Source organism: Ambystoma mexicanum, chromosome 6q, assembly GCF_040938575.1.
Source record: "Ambystoma mexicanum isolate Mex_15411 chromosome 6q, UKY_AmexF1_1, whole genome shotgun sequence".
NCBI lineage: Eukaryota > Metazoa > Chordata > Amphibia > Caudata > Ambystomatidae > Ambystoma > Ambystoma mexicanum.
Window position 1 is genome coordinate 92,978,085 of NC_090937.1, and position 24,712 is coordinate 93,002,796.

The 24,712-nt window shown below is 45.9% G+C and overlaps 1 protein-coding gene across 5 annotated transcripts in view; it reads right to left on the reverse strand.

Annotated features, from left to right (window-relative positions):
* The window catches only part of LOC138515801 (broad substrate specificity ATP-binding cassette transporter ABCG2-like), a 647,435-nt gene that overhangs the window by 203,155 nt on the left and 419,568 nt on the right, over nt 1-24,712 (reverse strand). For all 5 annotated transcript variants that reach the window (XM_069630535.1, XM_069630533.1, XM_069630536.1 and 2 more), the window contains 2 exons: nt 22,520-22,672; nt 14,888-15,045 (listed from right to left, as the gene is read on the reverse strand). In XM_069630535.1, the coding sequence (XP_069486636.1) occupies nt 14,888-15,045; nt 22,520-22,672 (311 nt within the window). The remainder of the gene's footprint in view (nt 1-14,887; nt 15,046-22,519; nt 22,673-24,712) is intronic.

Sequence of the window (24,712 nt, forward strand, 5' to 3'; positions counted from 1 at the left end):
GTTCTTGACTCCCGGTAGATGAAGAGGGACAAGGAAAATGTTTTGTCTAACGGCCAAGCACCATAATTCCTGCGATTCCCTGGAGAGCACAGGGGATCGAGTACCCCCTTGTTTCCTGATGTAGAACGTTGTGGTGTTGATGTAAATGAAGATCCTCACCACCTTGCCCATCAGAGATGGAAGGAATGACTTGAGGGCCCAGAACACTGCTCATAGCTCCAGGATGTTGATATGGAGATCCTTCTCCTCTAGTAGCCACAGGTGTCTGGCGTGCAGACATCTGGTGTGGGCTTCCCCGTCTTCCAGGGAACTGTCCTTTATGACCGTTTCCTGGAACAGAGGGTTCTGAAACCCTGTGCCCTGGGCGATGTTGGAACGGACGCCCCACTACCTTATCGCCTGACGGAACTCATCGTCCAGAGTGATCTTGTCCGAGCAGTCTCCGGACACTTGTACCCAGCGAGCGTCCAGGATCTCCTGAAGAGGTTGCATCGGTAACCTGCAGAGCCGGATGATGTAGATACAGGATGACATGATGCCGAGCAACAACTTGATGGTCCGCACTGTGTTTGTTTGTTTGTTTTATTTATTAATAGTGCACGCCAGACCCTGGGGCATCAGGGCGCAAGACATAAGAATGTGTTAAGTTTAGTTAAATAGGTACATGTACATCAGGGATCATAGGGACAGCATAATTTACATGCAGGAATAAGTACAGAGTAATAGGAATTAATATACAGAGTAAATGTCAAATGAGGACTAACACACAGTAAACTATCAATATACAGAAAAAAGTACAGTAATGAAGAGTATTAGCAGTCAAGTACATAGTTAGCAAAATACTAAGGCTGGCATCTAATAGAGGCAGCTGTGGAGGGGATATAGCATGGCAATTTACTTGTAATTTTCTTTCAGCCAGTCAGTCATGTTCTGTCTAAATTTGGCGAAGGTTTGATACACTCTTAGGCAAGGAGGCAGGGAGGCAGGGAGTTCCACAGTTGAGCTGCCTTAACTGGGAAGCTGGATCCCCCAATGGTGGAAAGTTTAAAGCGAGGTACTAGGAGGCAGTTGAGTTGGCTGATCTAGTCGGTCTGTGGGATGTTTTTCTGATAATCCTATCAGTTAAGTATGGCAGAGCTTTATTATTTAGACATAAGTAAGGGTGGCAATTTTGAGTCAAATTTTGTCGAAAGTAGATAGCCATTTGTATTTTCTCCAGGTGGAGGAAATCTGTTCCTTTCTATTTATCTTGAGTGCTGCTCTCAAAGCATTATTTTGGAGTACCTGTATTTTCTGGATGATATGTTTACTCGCACCAATGTACAAGGCACTGTAATAATCCAATTTGGAAAGTATGAGGGCTCTAGAGAGAATTAGACAGCTGTTTGTGGATAGAAATTGTTTACTTGCTCGAATTAAGTTACACGTATATGCAGTAGCAGATGCCAGGGAGTTGACTTGTTTAGTAAGGTTAAGGGTGGCATCTAGGTAGAAGCCTAAGGTCTTCCCCTCCTTAGCTACTTTGATGACATTACCATCAATGGTGAAGTGGTCATATTCTGGGCTTAATTAGATAGGTGAGGCATAGTGCCTAGGATAATAAGCTCTGTTTTATCATCGTTCAGGCATAGTCCATGGGTGGCCATCCATGCCTGAACGATGCCATAAATTCTATTCACCAATGCCAGGTCCAAAGAGTAATCTCTGGTAATAGGTAGGAGGATTTGGGTATCGTCTGCATAATTCATGTAGGCGATACCCAAATGGTCCATTTCATCAAAGAGGGGCTTGGTGAATACATTGTAGAGAGTCGGTGATACGCAGGATCCCTGGGGTACCCCACAAGTTATAGGGATAGGGTCTGCTGATGCCGAGGGTGAGAAGACTCTCATAGTCCTATTACTCAGGAATGACTCAATCCATATTGTGGCTTCCTTAGAGAAGTGTGCTGCCGAGTCTAGGTGGCTGCATAGGACTTTATGGTCAACCAAGTTGAATGAAGCCAACCAAGTTGAATGCAGCCGAGAGGTTTAGGAGGAGGAGTAGGGCTCATTGGCCCTTGTCTCCGAGTTCATCTATTTGGGCCTTAAGATCAATTATAGCGGTTTCCGTACCACGTTGGGGACGGAAACCAGATTGGCGAGATCCTAGTAAGAGTTTGGATTCCAGGAAGTTCTAGATTTGAACGTATGCCACTTTATCTAGAATTTTTAGGAGAAATGGCACAGTCGTTATAGGTCTATAATTTGTAGGTATAGTTGGGTCAAGGGTTTGCTTTTTGAGGAGTGGTAGTACCCAGGATTCTTTCAAATTATTAGGGACGGTACCAAATGTGAATGAGGAATTAATATGTTCTCTAGCAGCGTCCTTAATAAGTTGTGCTGGGCATTGGTCGCCCTTACAGTTGGATGTTTTGAGTCCAAGTATCACCTTCTCCACCTCGATAACAGACTTTTGAGAAACTGAAACGTGTTTCTTGTTTGTATTGTGGCAGCGGTATTTTGCTAGAAGTGGTTCGAGGTGCTAGTGAGGCTTTCTTATGGGCAATTTTAGTTTGTATGTTAGAGACTTTGTTGGTAAGTGCGTGCTGAATGCTAGAGCACCACATATTGTGTCTTTGGTGCAGTTTTCTTGCGGTAAGATGGGTGTTTCTAGTTCTTTTAGATTTGTGAACAGTTTTTTGGTACTAGATTTAGATTGTGATATTCTGTTATTATATGTCTCCTGTTTGGCTAAGAGGATATCTTTCTTGTATTGGGTTGAGATATTAGTAAGGTTTGTTTTATTTTCTACTGAAGGTGAAAGTCTCCAGGCAGTTTCACATTTTCTTTTGAGTAATCTTAGATTCTTTAGATGTGTGGTTAACCAAGTGTTGGTATGTTTTTTAGATTTACTCTTCCTTAGTTTGAGAGGTGCAATATCGTCAAGGGCGATAGTCATAACTTTGTTATATTGTTCAACTAGAGAGTTAGGGTCCACGTTATCAGGTAGGGAGTTAAGGTTAGGTAGTATGTAAGGACGTAGTTTGCTGTCATATATTTTTTTTTGTTCCTTGTGAGAGTTGGTGGGGCAGACGGGGTAGTCTGAGTGGTGGCCGATTTAGTTGCCAATGTGAATGACAGAAGATAATGGCCAGTCCAAATGTGAGGAGCAATGGTCGTGATAGTGACATTGCAGTTGTACTCTGCGATCCAGTCGAGAGTTCATCCTTTGTCATGAGTGGGTAGGTTGATTTTCTGGGTAAAGCCTAGTTCTTTCAAAGTATTAGCGATGGCAGTGGATTGGATATCTTCAGTATCGTTGGAACCTAAATTAAAATCACCTAGCACTAAGGTTTGCGAAGTATTTTTTAAGTTGTTAGACAGGGACAAGGAGATGTCTTCAGGGAAGGTTCCAATAGGACCTGGTGGTCTATAGATAAAATGGATATTCAGCGTTTGGGAATTGGCAATGGGTTTTTTGACCGTTGGGCATTCGCAGGATTTCAGAGTAGGTGTGGTAACTAAACTCATGGAGAGGTTAGTTTTAGCAATAATTGCTATTCCTCCTCCTCGAGAGGCATGTCTGTCGGCTCTCAGGATCGTGCAATTATCAGGAACTGCCAGAGAAAGGGCAGGGCCTGCGGAATCATGTAACCAAGATTCTGTGATGGCCAGGAAGTCGAGGTTATCTGTTAGGATGATGTCAGATATTTCGGTTGCGTGTGCAACTAAAGAACTTACGTTTAATTAGGGCTCCTTTAAGATTAGGTACATGGCTTTCTGATGCATGTGGTACATTAGATCTAGGCTTGTCTATAATAGTATGCCTAGGAGAGTTGGGTTTAGTTTTTTTTTTTTATAATTGGCAAAGCCTGTATTAGGCTCTATAGTTACTTTGTGGGGTAGCCTCTTTTTTAGGTGGTTTAGTTGCTCTACTTTTTTAGCTGGTAATTTGTGTAGTTTAGATAAGCGTGCACGCAATCTTAGATTTCTATCAGCGGTACTACAAGGTGCCTGTGTGATAGGGGGTTCTTGCTGTGGGCTAAGCTTATGTGGAGACGTAGCTGACATGGTGAGGCAAGTAGGAGTACTGTTTAGAGTCATTGGAAACGCAAGCATAGTAGTCGGGGAGTTAGTGGTCAGAGTGCTAGTCTGTAATACTATGATGATGGGAAGGGCAAAGGGTAGCGTTAGCCACACTATCTTGGATAAAGCACCTAGGACACCGAGGGTACATAATGACAGTAGGTTGTAGACAGTCCTAGTTAGGCACAAAGGGCTAAAGTTGGGCTAATTCAGGAGTAGGCACAGTAAAGTGCCGAATACACGTACAGATACAAGAGTACACAGTAGGCTAAGCTATTTTCGGTCACTGTTGGGCACAGTGGATTAAGCTAGCATAGTTAAAATATCAACACAGTAGGCTTCAGAAAATGCTCCTAATCGGGCAATAATGCATAGTAGACTAGCGTGGCATAGTTCAGGAGTAAACACAGTGGGCTTCAAGAGTAATAATGCACCGTGGCCTAAAGTGGCATAGTACGAGAGTAGACACAGTAGACTTCAAAAGCACCAATCATGCAGTAATGCACAATGGCCTAAAGTTGGGGCACATCAGATAGCGAAGGGCCAGGCTAGTAGAGTAAGGCACATCAGCTAACACAGGGCTAGGCTAGTAGAGTGGTGTACATCAGCTAACACAGGGCTAGGCTAGTAGAGTAGGGTACATCAGCTAACACAGGGCTAGGCTAGTAGAGTGGGGTACATCAGCTAACACAGGGCTAGGCTAGTAGAGTAGGGTACATCAGCTAACACAAGGCTAGGCTAGTAGAGTGTTTGAAAATATACAAATATGTGTCAAATACCGGAAGGTAGGATCGGCGTACACTAATGAATGCAGCATTTAAAGTTCAGTGTCTCAGGCGCGGTCTGCAATAGTGATTACTGGTATGGCATGTTCATGGTGATGTGGTAGGCAGCATGAAGATGTTGGACAGCATGACATGGGATCCTGTAGGGTGGGGGGGCTTATCAGAGGGGGTGCAGATGTAGTGGAGAAGGTGTAGGGCTCGTGGCCCTTGGCTCAAAAGGCACCAGACAGGCGCATGACATGCTTTGTGCCTTAGAAGGTGTGCCTTTGCTGGTGGGCCGGCGTTCGCCTGCAAGCTCAGGATAGGCTCCTAAGAAGGGCAAATAGCCCAATCACGTCACTTTGCAGAGCAGGGGAGGAAGTTAGGCTGAAGATTGGAGTATGTTGCAAGGATCGGCCATTTTAAAGTACCATAACCTCATGGCAAGCAATGGCGGACAACACAGAAATTCAGTTTTAAGCAAAAATCTTGATTTGGGAGCAAAGTGGAACTCATTACTTCCTCCAACTGTGGCCGTCTTCATCGACAACAGCCATTGCACCTTCTGCTGAATGGCCGCTACACTCTCCTCCGAGGGTGATGCTAGGCAGGACACTGTACTGAGTCTGGGCTTCCCACTGTTCACAGGACCAAAGTTCACAAACAGCTGCCAAGTCTTTTGAAAACTTCATGCGTGCCACGTAGAACTTCAGGGCATGAGCAACGTCCAGCGAGTGCAAGGCACTTGATTCGTGGAAAGTCAGGTATGGCTGTTTGCAGGATAGGGCATTTATCTCAACCACCCTCCTGGCGGAGATGATGGCTACAAGGAAAGCTGTTTTCCACAAGAGGAACTTGAGAGGGGCCTGATGCATCGGCTCAAAAGGGGCCCCCATGAGACTCATCAGGACCACATTAAGTTCCCACGCCGGGGCATGAGCCTTCACCGGTGGGAAAGAATGAAAAAGTCCAAAAGTGAAGACCTTCCTGGAGGCCTGGTGTAGTGGGAGATAGCCACCAGATGTACCTTGATCGAGACAGGCCCCAGTCTGGCCTTGGCCAAGGATAGCAAATACCTGAATTTCGGAGACTTGCGGTACTTGTTGAGACGTTGCAGGTCTAGAATGGGCCTCCAGTCCCCCCGTCTTCATTCTTACCAAGAAGAATCTGTAATAGAATCCGGAGCCCTGGAGTCGCAGGGGAACTAGGTCCATCGTCCCTTTTTGTAGCATGGCCGTACTTTCTCCAAGAGCTGAGGGATGTGCTGCTCCCGACGGGCTACCAGAGGGATCCACGGACACTTGTGCTGAGATTACAGGGTATGTCCTTGGGTGAGAGCATCCAGCACCCATCTGTCGGTCGTGGTATTTTCCCACTCGCTAATAAACCTCGTCAGCCGGCCTCCCACCGGGATGCACGGGGGGGGGTCCCGATGTCTTGGTCGATTCAGGCTGGCTTCAGTGCCGGCGCCCTGCCCTGCTGGTGATGCTGTCCTCCTCCCCCGTAGGCCTGGGAACGGCCTCTGTGGGCTTCCTGGGTCGAGAATCTGAAAGGCTAATGGTACGAGGAGGAGAAACCTTTCGAAGACCTGTCCGACTTTCCTCTGGAGAAGCGAAAGGAAGAGCAGTGCTGCTGGAGGGTGTCCAGGGCACGGGCCGTTTCTGTATGGCCTGCAGAGACTCTACGACCTTCCCGAAAAGTTTCTCTCCAGCGAAAGTATGTCCAGTACCTTTGTTTGGACCTCCTGGTAGAAATTTGTGGCCTTCATCCAGCCTTGGCAACAAAGGTAGACACCGTTCCCCATCTGCCAGAACCCTGTGTCGGCAACGTCCAGCACCACTGCGATGGGGTGATCTGATGCTACCTCTCCCTCCTGGAAGAGGGCGATCACCTCTTTTCGTCTGGGAGGAACTCCAGAATCAGACCCAGCTCTAAGACAGCTCCCTGTCGTACCTGGCTAGGGTCGCTAGTGCGTTGGCCGCCTTGATGGTGGATTCTGCAGTGTAAATCACTTTTCTCCCCATGGCGTCCATCTTCTTACCCTCACTGTCTGGAGGGACGGAAGACGATGAGGACAGGTTAGATGACTGCTTCCTCGCGGCTGCCAAAACCACTGAGTCCAATGATGGTTGCAACCTCAGGCACTTGGGTGCAGATTCCCGTACCCGGTAATTCTTGTCTAGCCTATCCTGCTTGGCTAGAGCTGTCCAAGGGTTCTTCAAGAGGGTCAGGCCCTCCTCCCACACGTCGTCCAGGAGGGGCACCGCCATGATTGTCTTCCTTTTAGCCTTGCGCCTCTGGTACAGGAAATCCTCCTTCCAGGTTTCTTCAGGCACAAGATGGAACAGCTCTGAGGCTCTGGGGATCATGGAATGGAACGACCCCACCTCGTCTGGTGGGGACGCCCTAGGCTGCGAGGATCCGCTGCCCACTGCGAAGATATCATCGCCGTCCATCATCGTGGCCGTATCCGCCCCGTACCAGATTCTGGGTCTGCTGGGGGAGATTGGGTGCGGCGCAGATGTGGAGGCTGAAATGGGGTCGTCAGATGGTGCTTCCTTTTCTTCATCGGCAGTTGGTCAGGGGTTTGGGGGACCACTGGAACAGGCCCTTGTGCATCCTCTTCTGGATCTCCGACACCAAGGTGCGGAGGGTTGATAGGATGTCCAAAGACGCATCCCTCTGCAGTAGTGGAGTGATCGGAACACTAGGCTTGCGCCATTGTCGCAGTCATCGGCACCGTTGTCCTCTTCTTCAACGTCCTCATTGACCGTGTGTAGGGACTCCAAGTCGTCGTCTGTGGATGAAACTTCCATGGCTTGGCCTACAGCCTGGGACTGATGCTGGGCCTCCTTGCCCCTCCTCCCCCTTTTTCCACCGTGAGGTGCTGGAACCGGGTTCCGAGGTGGTGTCCTTTTCTCTGGCATCCCGGCAGACCTTGTCAAAGTCACCACGGCGGCCTCGCGCCTCAGAGGGAGGGATAACTTAAGAGCTGTGGGGGCTACCTTCTCAGGGTCAGCCCCTTTAGCTTTTAAGAGAGCAGCCGCCACCAGCTCTATCGTCGACAAAGACTTATCCTGTGCTGCCTGGGCCTTCTTGTGCAGCTCGGCCATCTTCTCCTCCGTCTGTGGTTTCTCAGGCTTCTCCCGCAGCTTAGCCAGGTTGGACAACTTTCTCTTCAAGGAGGAGCTTGATTGCCGACTGGCAAAGGAGGCGGAAGGTGATGTCAATCGCGCCCTGTCTGCTGTGGGACCTGCTTACGCAGCGACCTGGGTGGACCCCGACCTGCGGTGCTTGGCCTTATCTTGGGCCGCCATGGATGAGGCGTCCTCATAGGACTTAGAGGATCGCTCCTCAGACCGACCGGCCCTCGGTATGGCATGCCCCTTCTCGGAGCACAGGGAAGAGGCTTTGGCGTTCAGCCACACCGCCAGTCTATTGTCCCTGTCTTTGGTCGTCTTTCGCGGCATATCTCCATCCTTGTGGTGCTGATGCAGGTGGTAGCGGCATTGCAGGTGCTTGTCCTCCACAAACACATTTCGAAGCCCACAATTGGTGCAGGACTTGATGAGGGACCTTCCTTCTTTCTTCTCCTCCGTCATGGTCGGAGAGCGCGAAGTAGGCCTGATGACCGTCTGGATACTTTGACAATCTTCACATTTGAGCAGCGCTGAATTTCACCGACAACGGATCCATGATGTTGGCAGATGGAGAGAAGAGCACACAGGCTCTTTTGGAACAAAAATAGAACCTTTTTCTGTGAAAAACACGAAAAAACATAGAAGTAGCTCACAGAACAAACTCAAGGACTCCCAACACTGAAGCGTGCGTTAAAAATCTGAAGATGGCTGCCAGAGGAGGGGCTTAGGGAGAGGGCGGCCATTAGATGGGGGCAGTATAACCCAGAGGACAGTGATTGGTTTAGAGAGAAATACAGTTTGTTAGTGAAAGTGAAACTTTTTTCTTTTTACCGAGGATTCCCAGCCTGAGCGACGGGGAATATTCATGAGCATGTGAACCCAGTCCAGACAACATGCTGGAGAAGCGCCCATCCCCTCAATAGGAGGTTTGTGGGGTACAACAGGGTTTACATAAGCGGAAAAATGGGTGGCACAAACTGCTGGGTGGCCAGCCAGTCGCTAGGTGGAGTTCAACATTGAAAGTTCAGAGTTAGTGGATGATCTCGAAGAAAATGGAATGAGTTCACCATGGTGGCAGTAGCCCCTCCTTCCCACATATTAGCATGAAAGATTGGTAAAGAGGAACAGAAACATCCTTGAGATTAACCTGGCGCATCGGCTGTATCGAGCAGATGCCTGGCTACAACTGACTATAAAGTAAGAGGTGAACTTTGGGATAGTGTACATATGGACATGTTTTTAGGACACAGCAATTGATGCAGAGCCTACCCAGATATGTAAATTAACATTGTACATTTGGGACAATCTATAAATAAACATGAGGGTGCAGCATAAGGGTCATACATTGGTGCACAGCCTACCCAGCTATGTCAATTAACAATGTGCATTTGGGACAATCTATAAATAAACATGAGGGTGCAGCATAAGGGTCATAAATAATGGGCACAATGATCAGTGTGCAGCTGCTATGCAAGCTAGAGTTGCGGAACTCTATGTACTAGCTCCTAGTTCTCCAGTGGCATCTCTTGGTCACTCGTTCATGCGGGATACTGGGAAGCTGCTCTTGGTTACAGCTTATCCAATCTTAATTTCGAGCCCTTGCAGTTTAGGTAGTGCAAAAGCAATAGCAGTAAATTTAGCAGCTTATTCCTAATGTGTATCAGGAAAGCCAAAGGGAACATTTCCAGTGTGACATAACTAATGCAAATGGCACCTACTGTTACATGGGGCGATATAGGAGGCGGTTTGGTTAAAAAATAGATGTGCAGGCGGCATACAGAAGGACTTTTTACATTAACTGTTGCAAGGTTAAGTCTTGGTGGAAAGGAAAGCAGAACGGCCCTCGCCGCAGCCCAACAGCAGCAGCTGTCAAGGCGATTGGTCCTGAGCGGGGGGCTCAGGGAGGTCAGGGGTGTGAGACATAAGTATGCGGTAGAATGAACTGTAGAAGTGTAACAGCACTCCAAGCTGCCCAATAGCGGCAGCTGGCAATGTGATACACTCTGAGCTGGAGGCTCAAGGGGGTTTGGTGGAGTGAGACCTAAGTGCAAGTGGGAATCATTGAAGCAGAGGCAGCAGATGAATTCCAGAGATAAGCCGCTAAGGGCCTTAACGCGGCGGCAGGGCAGGACGTGCTGTGGAGAGATAATGAACGCTAGAGCAAAGAAGCCGCTAGGGGCCTAGACGGTGGCGGCAGAGCAGGGCGCATTAGAGGACGCCATGCATGACAGAAAGGTAGCATGGGTGATTGGACACTCATTCGTAGTGAGAGAAGCAGAGTGGGCGAATATCAAAAGGAGTGAAAGAAACAGGTCTTTGAGCAACACGGACATCCTCCGGTTTGGTAAATATTTTGGACCTTATTTTGGAAAGCAATTTGAACTTCCTTTCCATTACTGAAGCTTGGCTACATAATGCCTCAGGACCTTCACTCCTGCTAGCCTTCCCAGATGGATATACTATATCTAGGCAAGATAGAGAAGGAACTAGAGGCAGAAGTATAGCCATCATATCTAGAGCCAGTCTTTCACTAAGACTAGGCCCCCCTCAAACTCTGCAATCTTGCGAAATCCTCACGGCTAAACACCCCCTATCCAACTCCCAGACACTTACCATCCATCTACTTCATAGACCATCCGGTCCACTTGGGACATTCGAGGAGGAGATTTACAAAATACTAGCCACCAACCTTAAAACAACCACCCAATTACTACTAGGTAACTTTAATCTAGGTTTCAATGACCCTGCAGATAAACCCGCACATGAAATAGCTAACATTATCATAGCATTAGGACTGTCACAAAAAACTAACAAACCTACCCTTATGAAAGGGAGAACATTAGACTGGGTAGCCGACTATAATTGTACTGCCACTATCACCACCATCCTACCGCTAGTGTGGACAGATCACTCTCTGGTGGCCTTCACACTAGCAACCACCAGACCACCTCCTATGGCCCCCCAAATTGTCTCACCTTGCCCAACCAGAAATAAAAAGAACATCACCGTGGACAGAGTGATCCCTGCCATTCTCCCTACACTAAATTCACTGCCTGATAACTTAGACCCTGATACTCTGGTCCATGAATACAATAAAATTATACTCACCACACTAGATAAAATCGCACCACTTAAACTAAGACCCAGTAAACCCAAAGCCCACTTAAACAAGTGGTTCACCCCACAACTAAAGGACTTACGCCTCCTACAAAGAAAAAGTGAATCCACTTGGAGAGTATCCCATCTAATGACAACAAAATCAGATTAGCCACAATCTCCACACAATACAAAAATGAAATATGCCGGGCCAAACAAAATTCCTATAATGAACGCATCACCAACTCCAATTCAAGTATGAGGGAACTATTCACTATCCTATAAGAACTAGAGTCCCCAACTCCTATACCTGCCATCTGCATCAAAAATAAACCCTGGTGTTCTGACATTAAAAGCGCCCTCGGCAATAAAATAAAGACCCTCCAAAATATAATAAACCTTCAAAAGAGACTCCTTGAATAAGCAGCACACCCCTGGTCCTAGCGAAATTCCCAAGGCCCAGATCACCAGATTCTGCTTCACCAAAACTTCCATCCTAGAGGTAGAGAAAGTTATTCTATCTCTCAAACCTTCCAACTGCAAAGGTGACCTCTGCCCAGCTCAAATCATAAAAGATGCCACCAGAGATCTGTCACCATTCATCTCCAAATTTATTAATGCCTCCTTCACTTCTGGTACCATCCCTGCTAACCTAAAACAATCATGGGTACTCCCTCTCCTAAAGAAACAAACTCTAGATCCACTTATTCCCACCAATTACCGACCTATCACAACCATACCATTCCTTCTTAAAATACTCGATAACGTTGCATATTTACAGATCCAAAAATGTCTTGAACTACACAAGCTCTTGGGAGTAAGACAATCTGGCTTTCGCCCACTACATGGGGCAGAAACTGCCCTGGTTGATCTAAAACACAGATCGATGAGCTGAGAGATAAAGGTAAGACAGCCCTCCTCTTACTTTTAGATCTCCCAGCTGCATTTGATCTTGTGGATCATAAGGTCCTATGTAATCACTTGGGCTCAGCAGCTCTCTTTTCCATAGAAGCCATCAAATGGATTGAATCTTTACTTGGTGAGAGAACCATGAGGGTCTTCTCCCCATCAGCAGCTGTAGACCCTATCCCTATCATGTGTGGTGTACCTCAGGGCTCATGTGACTCCCCTACCCTGTATAACATTCACCAAACCTTTGTTCGATGATCTGGACCTTCTGGGTATCACCTACACTAACTATGCAGATGATACACAGATTCTCCTCTCTCTTTCTGGGGATTATGGCAAAGACTTGGCGTTGGTGAACAGGGTCTATCTCATCATCCAGGCATGGATGGCCATACACGGACTATGCCTGAATGATGAATAGACAGAGCTGATTATCATGGGTACTCACACCAACCTTAACAAATAAGACCATGAATACTCCTCATTCACCATAGATGGGAATGTCATCAAAGTAACCAAGGAAGTAAAAACCCTTGATTTTTACCTTGACTCGACTATGTCCTTTGACAAACAGGTGAAATAACTGGCCTCCACTACCGCACACACCTGCAAGCTCATCAGGGCAGGTAAACCTTTCCTCTCCAATGATAGTTGCATGATCCTGGCCAGAGCATTAATACTATCGAGATTAGATTATTGTAACGCCCTATACATGGCGCCAACAAAGCTATCATTCAGAAATTACAAACTCTTCAAAATAATGCCTTAAGATCTGCCTTAGGCATAAACAAACGAGAACATATATCCTCTATCGAAGGCAACATAAATGGCCCTCCACCCACAATAAAATCTTGCTAAAAACTGCCTCCTTGACCCATAAAGGCTTAAATAATGCTGCCCCAAGTTACCGCTCAGATAGGTTAAACAAAAGAAGAACCACCAGGCCGTCAAGAGCTGGAAATGGCAATTGTCTCCTGGTGCCGAGATTTAGACTTACCAAGATCGGCGGTAATAGCTTCCCTAGGAAAGCAGCTAAACTCTGGAATTCCCTGCCACACGAGCTCAGAGTAGACCACCCATACTCTTACTTTAGAAAGAATTACATGAACCTGCTCTACTCCTCCGACCACTAAATAGTCTTTCTTCATCTACTTGACCCTAGCTTTCCTTGTAATCATACTGCCCTCCAGGACCTGATTTGTATATAATTTGTACATTTGTCTATGTTTTACTTGTACTCACACCTGTAATCATATTGTATATTTTTGCTGTGAGTGTATGGCCATAACCTGTCTGTATGGCCATGACCTATCTGTAACATTGTAAGCTTTGCATCTCCCTGTTGTTCAGCCATGCTACCTTCGGGTCTGGTGCGCATTAGAAATAAATAAACAAACAAATAAGGAATGAGATGGGATGAACTGAAGGAAACAGTGGAAGCATTAACGGAAGTGGAGGCTCCCCACCCGTCCCCTTGATCTAGGAATTATCCACCTAGGAGGGAATGAACTGGGCAAATTGGGCATAGGTCTCCGGCTGCATGAAATGTGCTGCACTATGTGGGCATTGAGCAAGGCCTTTTGAACTTGCAAGCTGAGGGTGTGAATAGTAGGCCATTGTTTGCTAGGTTAGGGGGCTGCAAAGGGGCAGAACTCCCTTTATGCTGTGGCAGTAACTCAGGCGATCGAGCACTGCCTAAATTAATGCGGGAGGTGTTAAAGGACCAAGGGTCACTGCCCCTCCCCCCCTGGTAGCCTATCACAGCAGGTGGGCACATGGTTTGAAGAGGAGGGGCACCCCCGTGGTTGTCGGCTTCCAGCTTGAGCTAGTGGAAAAGAAAAGCATAACAGCACTCCCTGCAGCCCATAGTGTGAAATGTTTAACATCAACTGCTGCCTTTTTATGCCACACACGAGGAAAACTGGTCTGGCCTCAGTCATTTAGCCGAGGGCCGGCCACATCAGGAGGTTATGTATCTTGCCAGGTGGGGGCGAGTAGTACAGGACTGCCCGTGTTATGTTGTAGTTTGCTGGGCTGGATAACAGTTCTGCTGGTGTGTGCAGACGAGGTGGGGGCGGGAGATACTATTGCACAGTCTAAGAAGCCCCATATCTTGCAATTACTTCTTTTACGCCCAAGAGGTTTAGACGCACGAGTCCCGGCCAGAGGCCGGCTGAGTAGGGTGGGGGAGGAAGGCCTGGGTATTTTAGTTGTAGCCCCAGATAGAAGGTTAGAGGCTACAATCAAAAGGCTGGCTAGCCCCTAGTCCCAACAGTAGCATAGCCCCAGATCTTTTCCAGACCTAGCAACACCCCTGGCTTTGTCTCTGGCTATATAATGGGCTTGCCAGCTGTGTGAACAATGAGATCTTTTAAAAACACCCCTGCGCCTGGAGTCCTCATGAAGGTAACCCACATGAGGCTTGTGGAGATAGCAGATGTGGGATATGCAGAAAAGGTTCGCTTGGGGGAGCTCAGACAGTGCCACAGACATGTAAAGATTAAAAGTGTTATACTCAATGCGGCAGACCCAAGACACATGTGGGCACATAATACATTAAACACATGTTTTACACATGCTGAATGATGCTGGATGGCAAAAAAGCTGCACAATAACCAACATTCTTTCTTTCTTCCCAGTGTCTCTTGAGAGAGGCGAAGAAAGGGTGATAATTGGCCAATCGAAATTGGTGACATTGGTTTCCAAGTAAGCTTTAAAGGATAGACCTGCAAGAAATGCTCAGCCGAATCTGTACAAAATGAAGCAAAGGACAGCTCAATTGCCTCCAGAGGCAGGCAGTGCTTTGAGGATGATCTCTTAATGCCATGCTGTGCAGGACACTCGGTCAGGGTCTCAACGGAGTGAAAGGGGGGAGGTGGGGTTGGCATTATGCACTTCCTTTCCCAGTTACCTTTTCAGCAGCAGGATTACTGCATTGGCAGTGCTGGCGTCCAGCCCGGTGGTGGGTTCATCTAAAAACAAGATGCTGGGATCGGTGATGAGCTCCATCCCGATGTTCGTCCTCTTCCGCTCTCCTCCAGACACGCCTCGAATCAGCTGAGTGCCAACCTGGTGAAGAATAAGCAGAGGTCACCCTTCCATCCGCCATCTCTCCCTGCGTGAAGTCATCTCCCTGCGTGAAGTCATCGCGAAGAGCGTTTTAAAAGCCACATGTGTAGTCTTACTTAAAGTTATTTAAAAAAAAAAGCCTCCAAAAAGGTCTTCCTGATCAGATAAACAATGAAGAAGAGATATCACCCCACATTTTTTTTAAAGAAAATAATACATCCATTGAGAAAGCAAAAATAAATATGCATAATTTCTGGAGTGCAGATACTTTACACATTTTATGTAAACATTGGATAAGCAGGAGCTAAAACTAGCTCTTGGGTGTCCAGCATTAACCAGTGACTAGGAGCTACTACTGAGGTAACGAGGAACTAGTACATAGCGTTCTGCATATCCAACTTATAAGATGTAAACATATCATTTTGTCCTTTATGTATGACCCCTTATGCTTTAAATGTTGTATGGATGTGCCCTCGCATTTGTTTATAGATTGTCCCAAATGCACAGTTAAATTCACTTAGGCGTGTTTTCTCTGCATCAGTTGGCATGGGGGAGCTAAAAGAAGGTCCTTGCCAGGAGTATCCAGCATTGCAAGTGTTGGGGGGGAGGGAGTACGGGGCCAGCCACGAAAAAAGTCCTGCTACTCCCCCCCTCAAAAGCAGTGTGTGCCATTCCATACGGAATTCGTGCCCTCAAACCACCCAAGCCCCTGATCCCTCCCCCTGCACAAATGTACCCTTTTGGTAACATTAGTGGCAGATGACATTTTAACACATAACATTATGCACCCTTCTCACTTCTGATCACTCCCTCCCATTCACATTTCTAAAGGGAGAGAAGTCCTTGCTAATAGTCCCCCCATCCCTCCCAATGGCTCACATTGTACTGCTCTGTTGACACAGAGCAACGTGAGAGTCCCTCTGCTTCCCAGAGCTCCTTGGGACATTGTCCTGGCAGCGGGATACCTTTCCCGTTTGGAGAGGGTAAGGAGTCCTGCTGCCAAGTCAATGAGCGTGCTGAGCACGAATTGCTCGGCGCACATTGTCCTGCCAGCGGGACACCTTTCCCGTTGGGCACCCTTATAGAGGTGCTGAACGGGAGAGGTGTCCCACTGAAATGTCCTATCTGGCTCTTAAAAGAGCCACAGGGGGGCAGCTTGCCACCCCCCACAAACCCCCACCACCCTCCCTGCTCGGTACGCCACTGGTCCTGGTAGATGCTGCTATCAAGCTAACCAGGCTCTTCTAGGCAACAAGCTGGAGTTAAATAGCTCCCGAATCCCCTCAATTTCGAACCGTGCATTGGCAGTACTGCGAAATATTTAACAAAAGGCACTAACAGAGTTTAGCACATATTTTTAAAATGAAGTAACGGATGGAGAGGAGACTTGGGGGGGAGGGAAGCACAATATTGAAAAATAATTAGATTGGGTCCTAAGGCAGAATTACATTTTTGGAGGTGCTGCTGTTCCATTGTATGGGATTCCTACACTTTTTAATTTTCTTAGCTCTTTGATCTTATTTTGTTTGTGGTCAGCGGGACTTCTACTGAGGTCCGCCTCCCTGCCACTGCAACCTTTTTGATGTGATGTGCTAGCCCACGTCGCTTCTAAAACAAGGATGCTTTTTTATATACTCCAATTTGGCCGTAGGGCGATTGTATCACCCTACACTTGTGTTGTGGAGTAGGATGGTGGCAGCTGTAATTTATTATTTGTCTTCAGGGGGGGGGGGGCAGACAGCTTTACCATATCAGTAGCCCAATGTACCACTTTAGTAGCCACTGTGGTACTAATGCATTTTGTTAAGTCCCAACCCCACCCATTTCGTTATGGGGGATCCATTGACCCATGGAGACCATGAGCAAGGCTTAAAATGGCTGCTGTACACACATGGGTTCACTGAGTCCAGCTCTGCACCCTCCATTTGGTTAAGACTGGCTTAGGCCAGAGAATACAGTGACTGTGTACACTGGCATTTGTGGGTCTTGTTTGATTGTGTAAATGCATATTACTATTGTCTAGGACTCCTTTTTTCTCCCCACTCCATAACCCAAAATGTTTTGTATTTACCATTAGGTATAGGTCATACATTTTGCTTTGGTTCGCACCTCCATATGGCTCTTGTGTTTTACCAGTTCTTTCTTTACCGTTTTACCACATTACTCTGATGCTATCCCCTCTTTCACCTTTGGTGGTATTCCCTCTGCCACCCAAACTTCCATCACCCCCTCCTTTGAGGTAATCATTTCTGCTAGTAGCACCGTCTCCTTCTGCTTCCTGCCTCCCACCACCTCCCCACTCATGCACAATGATATCACCTTCTCCTCAACTATTTTCACTACTACCACCTCCTTCTGACCACTCGTCCCTTCGAGTTTTAGCACCTCCTCCTGTATCCTCTTAGCACACAAGACCACCCCTTGGCTCTGCACTGCTGCCACTTTGCAAGTCACCTCCTCCTTTCAAGCCTCTTCCCTCTCTATTCTTTCCCAAACACAAAACTCCTGCAACATCCCCTCAGCATCCCCAGTGTACCTATAGCTGATTTGGGCACAGGAGATTGGACCAAACCTACACCTGGCCTGTCTGCCATCTCGAATGCCAGTAATCTATTATGACCCTCCCCTGTGCTGTACTGAGTGCCCCTGCCACCCCTGCGTAGGAATTCAATAATGGAAACACATTGGGCAAGCGTTTTACTCTTCGGTTTAGTGAACCGTCTGTCAATGCGTTTGTAGCTTTTGTTGTCCTCTAATACAATCCCGCATTGGGGAGCTGTGAATTTGCAGCACTGTCTCTGGGGCTCCCCGGCTCAGCTAATGAACCTTTCAAGGTTTGAAATTACCTGATGCTCCAGAGGGAGTTTTAACAATGTTAACAATACATGCTAGCAGTGTATGTAATGGAACATGTGTGGCTAAAAGGGAAAGGCAGCTTTTTCAACACTGCAGCTGGAGGCATGTTTAAACAGAGCTGCAGGCTCCTTCAATTGGGGTGGGGATGCTGGATTACCTTGCACGTTATTCAAAGAGTTTTGATTAGGGATTAACCCTTCAGGGATGTCTACCTTCATGGGTTAGTGGGGTGGGAGGAGTCTAGACCCTTGAGACTGAGCTGAATTGAGGTACTGTGACTGTCCCTGGTCACGTGCCAGAAACTAAGGCAAAAAGAACAGGGATTGTTCAGTATATATTTTAATTTGTTTAGTCCATGCGATAGTGCGTTGTGTCATAGTGTACATGATTTAATAGGGGTGTGTTCATATTGGGGGCCACAGACCTTTGTGTGTGTTTTTCCAAATAGTTCTCATTTTGAGCTATATTTTTAATGTCTTTTGTCTGTTAAGATGGATTTCCATAATCAATCCTATGGTGGATTCTGAGAGGCCGCACTATTATGGGGAAAAGGAAAGAAACTGACGTCTAGCCAAACCCAGTAAAGGTAGAATAGCATAGCAATAAGGCTGACACGCTGGAGGGGCCTGAGAGTGGGCTAGGGCACACACAGATAACTCCAATAATTCAAATCTATATGTTTAGTGCGACCCCGAAATTGCTGACTTATTTTATTTGAACCCCCTTTACACCACATATATATGCGGGGCGAGACCCCCCCGCAGCCCACATACTTGCATTGCATTATATACCATTACCCCCCACATATATGCATGTTCCATAAAGTGGGGTCTGAAATTTTAAAAAAGTCGACATTTTCGGATGTCGCAGTGATGGCGGCACAGTAATGGTATAATTCCAATAATTCCAGTTAGAGAGAAGAGTACAACAATTTGCAATTATGTATTAGCCCTTTAAGATACACCGCAAGCAAATGAAAACTTGAGGCAAGATTTATTACTGAACTATTATCAAACATATAATGCACCCTTTTACATTCACCTCTAATAGAACACCAACAATTTACTATTTGAAAAAGCTATGCAACTGCGGCGGAGTTTGAAGCAACACTTTAAAATAACTGTGAGTAGTCAAGTAAGCGAGAAACAAAGTCAATTTCAGCACCAATACACACACAGGCAGGAAATGTAGGTTGAGCACCTGTAGGAAAAACACACAGATGCAATCATACTGCGCATATGTCAAAATCTTGGTCGCATATGATTTATTGAATTCTGAGTCAGCCTGACACGTGTTTTGAGCAACTGCTTTTCTTCTGAGGCTGAATTGTAGCACCACATATAATTAACAAGAATATAAAAGAGTGTACAGAAAACACCAACAACACAAACCCGTGGCAGCAGGGTTATATACCAATCAATGAACGCATTTGCAAAAATATAGATCACACAGTTAGTGAATATATGACAATGTAAACGTGATAGATGCGTGAAAAGTATATCAAAAATGCAATACCGTAATCATTCATTATTAGTTAATATACCAAATCCAAAAAGTCAAATAAGACCAATGTACATGAACTGAAAACCCAAATAACACAGAAACATAAGAGAGAAAAAAACAATGAAAACAGAGGGTTAATAATATAATTGGATATATTCTAGGCATAGCAGTCGTAATGGCAAGTGTCACATCAAATCTGTCCATGGCTGAACAGGGGTGGGCATTTGGGCAGTGGTGGTTTTGGTACGTTTGTAGATGTATTTTTTATTCTGTTTGCTCTACTGTGCTACTTTTAAAAGATGACAGCCCAAACGCTGTCTACCCAAATCCTGTACAGAGCTTCACTGCTCTCGCGCTCGGTCCGTGCTTTAAAATCAAATTACATAAAAAATACTGTGTACATGTTTGCAGATCTAGATAGGTTTTTTCATTAAAACGTGATTGTCTCCAGTTTGAAAGATGTGATCTTTGAAATGTTTGCACCACACTCTACGCAGAATGGGAGTTGGGTAACTCTGCCTAATCGCATCTTTGACTATTTGGAATGCCCAACCTAGTTCTTGCCTTCTCCATCTTTTCCCAATATTTTAACTGTTTCTTTGTTCTAGAGCCTTGCCCATTTTGAATTGACTGAGATTCCTTCTACATCGCAGAACCGTTATGGTAGGGGGTTTTGCACCATACAGGTTTCAGTTTTGTTCCTGGATGTAAAGATTTTGTGAGCTAAAAATAAGATTTCTAATTCAGGCTGTATGGAGTATAAGCGGACCAAAATGAAAGCATGTGGCTGTGGTACTGAACAACTACCTGCTTGACATTCAGGGTTTTTTGGGGTAAGGGTCTGATTCTTCAGAAGATCAACAGCAGCACTGTTGAGGAACTGTTTTGCGGTCTCACACATATTTTAGACACTTTATTTTGAGAGTAATATTGGCCATACAAAATCCCCAAGAGACTGGAATTCTAAGGCAATGATCAGCATCTCTCATTCAACTGAAATTGTGATTTGGTAGCAAAATCATTTGATTTAAACAACATTGGTTCTGTGCTCTAGCACTTTAAAGCGGCCTTTAAGCACTAGATGGAATTACCAGTAAACCTCTAAGACCAAATAACCAGACAGACCCCAGGAAGATGGTAAAATACTGCTTTAATCTCAATGGAAGAAAACAGGGAGTTGAACAGCTATCAAAATAGATGCATGCATAATCACACCTCCTCTTGTTTATACAGGGTTTATATACTTTTTCGTACGTCATTTATGACGTCATCCTACGAGGCATTTTGCAAAACCTACTACCGGTAGGGATTGGATTAGGGGAAACATGTCTACTTATATAATCATACAAGTGTTAATAGCTCATTTGCTGCCCCTTGTCTGTAGGACACACCCTGAGCTACTTCTACATACGCAGTATACTGATTATATCAGAAAATATGGCAGCGGGTCTGTAACTACAACATTGTAAGTGAAAGTGCGTGGCAGGATTTATGGTTGGTTGGCAACCCCATCCAACCCTGGACTTTCGCCTTGTTTAGCAGCACGTGAGTAGAAACTAAACCTAGGTGCTCGGGAAGCGTCAATTCATTTCTTGTTTTCCCAATTAGACCTCATCAACCTGATCCTAAGGCAAGGCCTTCTGTTTGTAGTTGACCTCATAGTGTGCTCACTGTTCTGGAACATTGAGGGGGCATGAGCAGACTATTATCTTCATCTGGGTTTTCATGAATAGCCCTTGTTTTTGACTTCTGAGTCAAGTGTTAGGAGAACACAGTTTTGTCCATTTGAGCCTTTTATTTAGGACTATTTGATTTTATTAAACAGGGTGCCATTACCCTCTCTGGCCTTTAGAGACTTGCTCACTCCATCTTACATAGTCTTTTGCTCTCGTGATTGTTCAATACTTGCCACTTGCAAATGTCCTTGTCTCTCCTAATCTTAGCAGAAATATGCCTTATGCACGTGGCACGTTCCTTTGCTCCCTTTGGGCCTTGTACCCATTTCTCGAAATAGCCTTCTTGATCCCAGGCCAAGGTACTCCATTATTCTGCACGCAAAAACAGAATCATCAGTTCTTTAATTTTCAATCCAAGGCACATCTTTTGAGGTAACAGGGTTGATTCTTAACACAGGCCACCGTCCATTTTCCTCCAATAGCCGTCAAAACCATTGTATGTATACCTCTTTTTAGCAAGCTTCTACGTATCTCTTCTACCTTGCGTTAGAGAGTATTTACCGTTATTGGTCAGCACATTATTTCAAATTCTTATATTCACGATAACTCTGTCTTCAGGTACATATTTCGCTCCGTGCTTCAGTTATATTGTCAGTTTGAAGTATTTTCTTATTGTTTCTACATAGGTTCATACGTCTCCTTTATGACATCATTCTGTCATCTTCAGACTTTACTTAGAGTTCATCCCTATTACTCATAACCGCATTCTGACATCTTGGTAGTGGGCACCCCTCCCGGCAGCATCCTTCTGCTTCAACGTGAGGGTATAATCTTAATGGCTGCCTGAGTGCATATCGTCTATCACACACTCGACACGGTATAGGAATGTTGCATGGATTCATGCATGGGCTCCCAATTGTAGCTCTTTGCCTGTTACTCCAATAGAACGGTGGCAAGGGGCTGGGCACCACGGCAGAGGCATCCACCTGCTCCTCTACAGTCCCCAGGCAGAAAACTTAATTCTACTAATAATAACCTTTTGAGCTTTGTAAGATGTGAGAACTGAAGTGGAGAGGTAGTAAAACTGGGTTAATGCCCATACACCAAAGAAATGAACCAAAAGGAAAAAAAGTCTTACTTGCGAAAAATGAATTTTGGTAACAAAATCAAAATTGTAAAAAAACAAATAACATGGCGGTGCGGTATCAGGATTAGGTAGAGAAAATGGAATTCCAAGGATAGTATGGGTGGAACCCCATCAAAGAAAACAGAAGGTGTACATTAAAAGAAAGCAAACTGTTAGACATTTTAGGCTAGCATCCATTTTGGAACGGGAGACCTAGACCCAGTAAAAGTAAATAGGTCTGTGTAAATGACAGGAATGAAGCTCTACTTAGTCACCAACTCAAAACAAAGAGTTGCAGAAGGCTGTTCTTTACCTTGGAATCTGCCACTTTGCTCAAACCCAATTCTCTCATGATCTGATTAATTCGTTCGTCTTTCTCTTTCTGTCGAATGGATCGTGGAAGACGGAGTGCTGCTGAGAACTGCAAATTCTCTCTCACTGTTAGGGTTCCCATCACAACATCATCCTAAGAAAAAAGACACATAATTGTTTCATTATTTGATTGTTACTTCCTGCTCTGTTATGCATTTTTTTCACATGTTTTACCTATACTTATTTATATAGCTGGCGTGGTCATTTGTATACAAGTTTATATCTATGCAACAGTCTCCCAAACACTAGCCACAATCACAGAATCTTGAGTCTAAATACCGCCAATGTATATGATTTTTCACTTTATTTCAGAAAATAAACAGTAATTGTTTCATCTTTTCGGGCACCTGCAAACGGAATGTCACGCTCAGGCAGATTTTTCCATATTCTGTGCATAGGTTATGTTAAAGGTTGTTATATCACACAATGTTGCCACCTGCATGGTTTCTTGGTGCTCTGGCAGATCTGTGAGGTAATGAGGTAGGTGGGTAAGTTACTAGGGCTGTACGGGAAAAAAGAGCAAGAGAGCTGTGGTGTGCTGTTGGCAGCTTCAGTATGGTGACACCATTCACTGAGCATAGGTGTAATTTTCAGTTGGTGTTGGGTGAGACTACAGCCCTTATTATGAGTCTGCTGGTAACCCACCAGTGCAACGAGTGGATTTACTGGCAGACTTGCCTTACCGTTTCTGCCACCTGATAAACCGGTGCTACCGGGATATTAAATGTGGCGGAGGAACAGTAAGTTCCCATTCCCGTGCAGTTCAATAAGAATCCACGGGAATGGGAACCCTGAAGCACCGGCACCGTTACAAACGGTGCCTTTGCTTCAGTGAAAAATCTGCTGGTAGGGGCCAGAACTATTGGCAAGTCAGGCCTGGCGGTAGTTCACATACCGTACCGGCAGACTCGAAGTGAGCCAGTCTGGAAAAAAAGGTGCCGGTAGCAATGATACCGGCACCTTTAATTCCAGACCGGCTCACTTAAAATGATGACAAATGTGTGGTTTGTATCGTTGTTGTGGTGGCGTTGTGAAGTGCATGCGGTTTGTTGCGCTGTAGAGGTATAGTTGCATTTAGTTCAGAGTTTGAGAGGTGTAAGCAGAAGGATGTGTTTTTAGTAGGGGAAGTTAATGGCAGTACCTTTACTAATACCACTGTTCTGACTAAGTGCCACCCATGTCCCTTCCCCTTTAGTACATTCTGGTGTGCTGCAGTGGGCACCCCCAAGGGTTCCTCCAAGGGACATGGGTTCCCTGTGCCCGTGGTCCATCTGTGCGAGAGCAGGATACCTCTCTCTCCCCTGTTTCCATCTAAGGTTCTGTATCAGTGGTCCAATTTAGACGGACCCCATCTCCCTTCCATTTCCCCTTTGGCCCTCTATTGGGATGGGCACAGCCTAGGTCTCAAAACCACCCCTTTGGTTCAGACATCTCTTCTCCCCTGCCCACTCAGGTCCGGCCTACTCCCCACTCCTCAGTTGTGTGTTCACTTCATGGTGAGTGGATATTGTTCAATCGTTGTCATCCTGTTCAGAGCAGAAGATAAGAGGTTTTCTGAATCTTAGATGGTCCATTATAGTTTGTATTTCTCTGGGAGGGAGTTCCATTTAAAGAACTGGCAATATGAGGGGGAAGAAGTAGCTGAAGATGCAGCAGGAGTAGAGGTTGCAGAAAGGGCCAGAGGTGTAGATGAGGAAGTTGGTGCAGAAGGAGTTACGGGTGCAGGCGGGCCACACAGAGAACATAAGGGGTTGGAGGAGGCCGACAGCAAGAAGGAGGTGGCAATAGAGATTAAGGAGGAGGAAGGGAGAGAACAGAAGAGGTTGGAAAGGAGGTGAATGAGTGGAGAATGATCAAAAGAGCCAAAACATCACAAGAAAGGAAGTTGGAGAAGGGACATGGAGGACAGAAACCCAGGTGGAGGGGTAGCATGGAAGCAAGAAGTGAGAGAGGCGGAAGATCCTTAGGTGGAACAAGGGCAGTAATAGCGAGAGAGTAAAACACCAGTGAACCTGTTTGGGGAACATGGGATATGAAACAAGGCCAGAGCAAGACATCAAGGAGTTTAGACGTCAGTCAGCACAAGGACTACTGACAAGGCCGAGTGACACACCCCAGATAAGAGTGTGTATGT